The sequence below is a fragment of the Nansenia antarctica genome, assembly GCF_963989245.1.
Source record: "Nansenia antarctica genome assembly, chromosome: 8".
NCBI lineage: Eukaryota > Metazoa > Chordata > Actinopteri > Argentiniformes > Microstomatidae > Nansenia > Nansenia antarctica.
In genome coordinates, this window is record NC_137678.1 from 18,062,200 (window position 1) to 18,069,699 (window position 7,500).

General features: G+C 43.5%; 1 protein-coding gene across 1 annotated transcript in view; it reads left to right on the forward strand.

The window, feature by feature from the left end:
* The window catches only part of cmasa (cytidine monophosphate N-acetylneuraminic acid synthetase a), a gene marked incomplete at its 3' end in the record, with an annotated part of 13,398 nt that extends 6,851 nt beyond the window's left edge, over nt 1–6,547 (forward strand). The window contains exons 7-8 of the mRNA XM_080537808.1: nt 4,383–4,548; nt 6,333–6,547. Coding sequence (XP_080393934.1) covers nt 4,383–4,548; nt 6,333–6,547 — 381 coding nt within the window. The remainder of the gene's footprint in view (nt 1–4,382; nt 4,549–6,332) is intronic.
* Nucleotides 6,548–7,500: the final 953 nt, after the last annotated feature.

Sequence of the window (7,500 nt, forward strand, 5' to 3'; positions counted from 1 at the left end):
CTCAAACATCTGCTCATCAGTCAGAAATCTTGGAGTGATATTTGACAGTAACTTCAAATTCACCAAGCAGGTCTGCTCTGTGGTGAAAAATAGCTTTTTTCACCTCAGACTCCTCGCTAAAACAAGGGCCTATCTTCCGCAGAAGGACCTAGAGAAGGTGATCCATGCCTTCATTACAACCCGACTGGATTACTGCAACTCTTTGTATGTTGGCATTGACCAGTCCCTGCTCCGTCGGCTGCAGCTAGTTCAGAATGCTGCAGCTCGACTACTCACCGGTACAAAGAAGCGTGACCATATAACACCAATCCTGGCTTCTCTTCACTGGCTCCCTGTCCGCTCCCGCATTGATTTTAAGTTACTTTTAATAGTTTTTTTGAACGGGCTGGCACCCCCGTACTTGGCTGACCTATTGTGCCACCACACTCCATCCAGAGCCCTTAGGTCAGCTGAGCAACTGCTTTTGGAGGTCCCCAGGACTAAATTAAAAACTAGAGGGGACAGAGCCTTCTCTAAGGCCGCCCCTAGGCTCTGGAACAGTCTCCCCCTCCACATCAGAGCCGCCGAGAGCATTGAGGCTTTTAAAAAACTAGTCAAAACACATCTTTACTCTCTGGCCTTTGACCTGAGGTGAGCCTGCCTTCCCGACACTGCACTCTTTGCACTTTTATTTGTACTGCACCTTGCTTAGGTGTAATTAGTGTATTTTTCTATTTGATCAGTTTTCTTTAATCTGTATTATCTCTTTTATCTTGTTTTTCTCTTTATATTTTATCTGTTAAGCACTTTGGGCGGCTCTTGTCGTTGTAAATGTTGTGCTATATAAATAAACGTTACTTACTTACCGTATTTTCCGGACTATAAGTCGCTCCGGAGTATAAGTCAAAAAATGCGCCATGAAGAGGAAAAAAACACATAAGTCGCACTGGACTACAAGTCGCATTTATTTAGAAATTTATTTCACTAAATCCAAGACCAAGAACAGACATTTAATCTGGAAAGGCAAGTTTATTCAACTACACAATAGCACACAGAACAACAGGCTGAATAGAAGTCAGGTATGTTAACGTAACACATTAACAGTTATTCAGCAACACAATAGCATATAGAACATACCTGGGAAGCTGAATAGGCTAAATTAACATAACAAGCCAGCGAGTCCAACAAGCAAGTTACCAGTAAGCAAGTTCACCAAGCTACCGTTTGTAATGTTTCATTTCTTCAGTGGTATAGGAGCAGCATATAGTTGTCACAAGCCCAGAGCGCCCTCTGTCGGCTGTAGACGGTAATGTTTACTCCTTGGTTCATGTCTGTCAGTATGAAATTCTATATACAGTATATTTATATATAAGTCGCACCTGAGTCTGACTATAAGTCGCAGGACCAGCCAAACTATGAAAAAAAGTGCGACTTATAGTCCGGAAAATACGGTACTAACATATATAACACACACAACATATATAACATGTATAACACACACAACATATATAACATGTATAACACACACAACATATATAACATGTATAACGCCTCACTGGCTTTGAATGAACTGTAGGTGAGGCTGGCTGACGTCAAACACACAGGATGGTTTCCTCTGACAGTCATGGGATGTCAACGCCTTCATCTTCCAAACATAATATGTAAAAAAAAACTATTATTATTATTAATAATAAAATAAATATTTTATTATACATATTTTAAATCCTATTTATTATTAGCATTAAACCATCATTAGCATAAAGCACCATAATGAATATGTATTAACAACACAGGGGGGCCAAGGGTGAACAGTAGGGCTGCAACTAACGATTATTTTGGTAGTCGACTAATCTGTCGATTATTTTTCCGATTAGTCGTGTGGCCGCGGCAGTGGCCGCGGGCTCCAGTGCATGTTGTACCTCACCTTCTCAAGTCTGCACACCTGTGAATGTCACCCTGTTGTCCAGTCTCTCTGGCTTAACATACATTCCCATTGCAAATTAAAATAATGAATTTGGACCTTCCAAAACATTTAATACATACAATAATCAATCTCTGTTTCAATGAAACAAAATAAATAATAAATTAATTAAATAATACAAATGAAAGTGCAAATATAAACTTGGTAATGTGCAAATGTTTTAAAATAAAATAACAACTCAAAGTTTTGCCTTGCCAGCAACCGAGCAGTATGTTGATACATCAGGTTCTGGATTCACTACACTTGTCTTTATGAATGAGTTAACATTATTTATTTAAAATGATTGAGATCAAAACAATGTACATTGAATGAACAATACCGTTTAAATGCGTTTACGTTGCACTCATCTGATACACTGCAATACTAATGTATGAACATGTGAGGGCGCTATCATCACGGCCATATAGCAGAAACACTAGGCACGGCGCCATCTGGTGGTCAATTGTCGTCAGCACAACATCAGCTGCAGTTCCTGTATGCATTGCAATTACAAATGAACAGCGCGGCTCTGTATTATCGGCTCGTGTGTTTTTAATACGATGCGTCAACACTAAAATTCCACGCCGACGAGTTTTTATGATCGACGTCGTCGATTATGTCGACTAATCGTTGCAGCCCTAGTGAACAGTAATGAATAACAATTAAATTAAACACCAGAAGAATAAGGTTGATCTTTTTTTATTATTATTATTATAAACCCCTCATAATGAAGATGTATGGACAACACTGGAGGGCCAACAACAGAAAACTAAACAAGAAAAATATCAATTAAAAAGAAATGGAAATTATATTTTAACCATTTAGCAGATGTTTTTTTATCCAAAGTGACTTACAATCAGAGATTCCAGGGACGGTCTCCCTGGAGTAACTCAGGGACTGTCTCCCTGGAGTAACTTAGGGTTAGACAGTCTCCCTGGAGTAACTTAAGGCCGATTTAAAGTTCTGCGTCGAATTTACGTGCGTAGCTTACGTAGACTACGTAAGGGGTCTCGCACTTTACACTTCTGCGTAGGCCGCGCTGCAATTACACCGTCACATCGCTAGGTGGCAGTGTGTTTTCTATGCCCCTGTGCTGTGCCTCTTCCGGTTAGGAACTCAACGGAGCTCAAAGCTCAAAGCGGCATAATAGCGATCTTTTTGTTGTTATGCTTGTTGTAAATAAAAGTTCTATGATGCATTGAAATGACATTAAACTAAGATAATACGATGGTTATCATAATTTTTCTAATCTTTATTAATAAGTAATTACAGAAAAAGTAAATGACATTTCTGTCATGGCTTCCGCATTTTGGCCGACGAGAGAGTCGGAATCTTGTCGAAACCATGTGCTACCAAGCGGACCAATCACAGAGCTTACTGTTGCGTAGAAACTGACGCGTTCTTACATTTTTGGAGATGTGCACGTCAACCCTCTCCGTAGGCAACGCAAGGTCACGCGGGACTATGCAAGGCTACGGCGTCGATTTTACGCAGAAGTTTAAATCGGCCTTAAGGGTTAGACAGTCTCCCTGGAGTAACTTAGGGTTAGACAGTCTCCCTGGAGTAACTTAGGGCTAAGTGCCTTACTCAAGGACACACTAGTGGTGGTGTTCCCAGGTCTTACTCAAGGACACACTAGTGGTGGTGTTCCCAGGTCTTACTCAAGGACACACTAGTGATGGTGTTCCCAGGTCTTACTCAAGGACACACTATTGGTGGTGTTCCCAGGTCTTACTCAAGGACACACTAGTGGTGGTGTTCCCAGGTCTTACTCAAGGACACAATAGTGGTGGTGTTCCCAGGTCTTAACTCAAGGACACACTAGTGGTGGTGTTCCCAGGTCTTACTCAAGGACACACTAGTGGTGGTGTTAGAAGGTGCGAAGAGGGGGAAGAAGAAAAGTGAGGGAAAAGAAAGAGAAGAGAAATTGAGGCTTTTCCATTATCTCCATGTTTAACAGTCATGATGTATTTTAAACAATTAAATAACAATAGAAAATGTTACCCCACCACTACCCCTTTACTGAAATCATATCCAGTGTTGTTTCGGCTGGGGGCGGCTGTGGTGCAGGAGGTAGAGCCGCCGTCTAATGATCGCACGGTCGGCAGATCGGCGGTTCGAGCCCCGGCTGGCCTCATGTCAAGGTGTCCTTGGGCAAGACACTGAACCCCCAAATTGCTCCCAGTGAGCGGGCCGGCGCCTTGCATGGTAGCTTGCCGCTATCGGTGTGTGAATGGGTGAATGTGAGGCCGTTGTAAAGTGCTTTGGAATAAGGCGCTATATAAGTCAGTCCATTTGTTTCTCTGTGTTCCTCCTGGTCTGGTCCAGTGAGGACCCCATCACCAGAGTTGTGTGTGTGTGTGTGTGTGTGTTCCTCCAGGTGGTTCTGGTCTGGTCCAGTCAGGACCCCATCACCAGTGTTGTGTGTGTGTGTGTTCTCCAGGTGGTCCTGGTCTGGTCCAGTGAGGACCCCATCACCCAGGCCCTGGGGGAGAAGCTGTCCCAGAGGACAGGCTGTGAGGCCAGGCAGCTGGGCCCGGCACTGCAGGGTGACGTGGAGGCCATGATGGAGGACCGAGGGCTGGTCTGGAAGGAGGTGGCCTACATGGGTAAGATGGACTCCCTCTCCCTCTCCACTCCCTCTCCCTCTCCCTCTCCCTCTCCCCCTCCTCTCCTCTCCTCTCCACTTCACACAGACTTAAAGGGGCGTCTGTGGCTCTTGAGGTAGAGCTGGCATCTAATGATCGCAAGATCGGCAGTTCGAACCCCCCTGGTCGGCCACGTGTCGAGGTGTCCTTGAGCAAGACATTGAACCCCAAATTGCTCCCGCTGAGCGGGCCGGCGCCTTGCATGATAGCTTTTGCCGCCATTGGTGTGTGAATGTGTGTGTGAATGGGTGAATGAGAGGCCGTTGTAAAACGCTCTGGAATAAGGCGCTATGTAAGTCAGTCTATATAAGTCAGCCTATATAAGTCAGCCTATATAAGTCAGTCTATGCAAGTCAGTCTATATAAGTCAGCCTATATAAGTCAGCCTATATAAGTCAGCCTATATAAGTCAGCCTATATAAGTCAGTCTATGCAAGTCAGTCTATGTAAGTCAGTCTATATAAGTCATCTATGTAAGTCAGTCTATATAAGTCAGTCTATGTAAGTCAGTCTATATAAGTCATCTATGTAAGTCATCTATGTAAGTCAGTCTATATAAGTCAGTCTATATAAGTCAGTCTATATAAGTAATCTATATAAGTCAGTCTATATAAGTCATCTATATAAGTAATCTATGTAAGTCAGTCTATGTAAGTCAGTCTATATAAGTCATCTATGTAAGTCAGTCTATATAAGTCATCTATGTAAGTCAGTCTATATAAGACATCTATGTAAGTCAGTCTATGTAAGTCTATGTAAGTCAGTCTATGTAAGTCTATGTAAGTCAGTCCATTTACCATTCATTTGAAGAACTGGAAATAAGACAGTGAAGAAAAGAGGCGGCTAAAAATAAAAGCACTTTTAGCGGCGTAAGTGGCGTAGCACTCTAAGGCCCATGGCATATCATCTCAGGGTCGCCGGTTCGACTCTGGCCATCCTGCCTGTCATCCTGCCTCTCTCTCTCTCTCTCTCTCTCTCTCTCATCCATCCTTCCTGTCAACCTCTACTGTCTCTATCCCAATAAAGCAGAAATGCCCTAAAAACATATTTTAAACAAAACAAAACAAAAATATTCCCCAGTATGACCTCAGACGGTTAGGGACAAGTATTTAGCACCTCCACAGCTTCAAATGACCATAGAGTTTATCTGACCAGTAGTCTGTGAACGGACCTGTTGAGAAACGTAATAATAATAATACATTAGACTTTTATATAGCGCTTTTCTAGACACTCAAAGACGCTTTACAAACTGAAAAGATTGAGTAGTAATAATAAAAAGACACAAAAAGGTTAAGGTACACATGGGAAGGGGGGGGAGAGGGTTAACTGGTGAAGGCGAGCTTGAAGAGGTGGATTTTGAGGGCCTGTTTAAATGTTGGGAGGGTGTTGGCCTGTCTGATGTGGTTGGGGAGGGTGTTCCAGAGGGACGGGGCTGCGGCTGAAAAGGCCCCATCACCCCAGGTTGGTCCTGGTGGTCTTGAGGGTGGTTTGGTCGTCAGACCTGAGGCAACGGGAGGTGGTGTGGAGGGGGACAAGGTCGGCAAGGTAGGAGGGGGCCAGATTGTTGATGGCTTTGTAAGTGGTGAGTAGGATTTTGAATTGAACACTTAAACACAAGTGTGTGTGTGTGCGCCTGTTTATGTGTGATGACAACACAACCCTGTCACCTCTCTGATCTCTCCTTCCATCTCTCTCTCTCTTCTGTCTCTCTCTCATCTCTCCATCTCTCTCTCTATCTCTCTCAGGTAACGATGCGCTGGACGTGGACTGCATGAACCTGGCAGGGCTGAGTGCAGTACCCAGGGACGCCCCGGTGGTGGCGCTCAATGCTGCCAAGTACTCGTGCCACTGTGCGGGCGGCCGCGGGGCGGTCAGGGAGTTCGCTGAGCACATCCTGCTCCTGAAGAAGAAGGCCAAGGCCCAGATGGAACAGGACCGCATCAACAGGGACGCATTCTGATGTCATAGAGGGGGGGGGGGGGCTTTCTGATGTCACAGGGGGGTTGGGAGGGTGGGCATTCTAGTTCCAAACTGACACAAATGCATTCTGGTGTCTCAGAGAAGTATTCTGAACTTCCGTTGCGTTCTACTTCTAGGGTGCGTTCGTAAAATTCGCTCTGGAAATCGGATCGGCACTCATGGAATGCCTCTTGTCCAATCAAATGACTTGGTCCCTTGTTTTCCATGAGTGCTTCCAACAGATTTCCAGAGCGAATTTACGAACGCAGACCCCAAGACTGGAAGAGACACACGGTACATTCTAGAATCACAGAGTTGCATTGTGAGGTCAGAGATTTATTCTAATTCCGAATATTCCGGTTTTAAACATGTGTAGAAATGGTCTGAACTGGAATAGATGCGTTCTGCACTGGTGGTGGTGGGGGTGATTCGCTGGTGGTGGGGGTCCCTTCTGGGCTCGTACAAGGCCGAAGCCAAAGACAAACTCTTGACAGATCTGTAATTGCTCTGATGGAGGTTGAGAACGAAGCGTTGATTCATTTTATTGCACTTAGCATAGGCTAAAGAAGTATCTGGTTTTGCTTGTTGTCAAGCGGACATTTAGTTTTTGTTTTTGTTTGGTCAGATACACCCGGTACCTTGTTTTAATGTGACTTATTTGTTTAAAATGGACATAGGAAGCCTTTTATTTTGTCTTGGTCATTTACATTTTACTTTCCGATTAGGGTTTTGGAATGTAGTTTTATTTTATTTTTATTTAACCGACAGATACACAGTTTACAATAATATATAATACACACACTATTACAACACAATTGATTTACTTAATTTAAAAAAACAAAATGCTTGGTTTGACAATCCTGTAATGTAAGTAATGTTACTTCATGAAATGCTAGGATGTACTAGGATATAAACAGATAAATAAAGAAATGAAATATTCTCACCAGCCGTCTT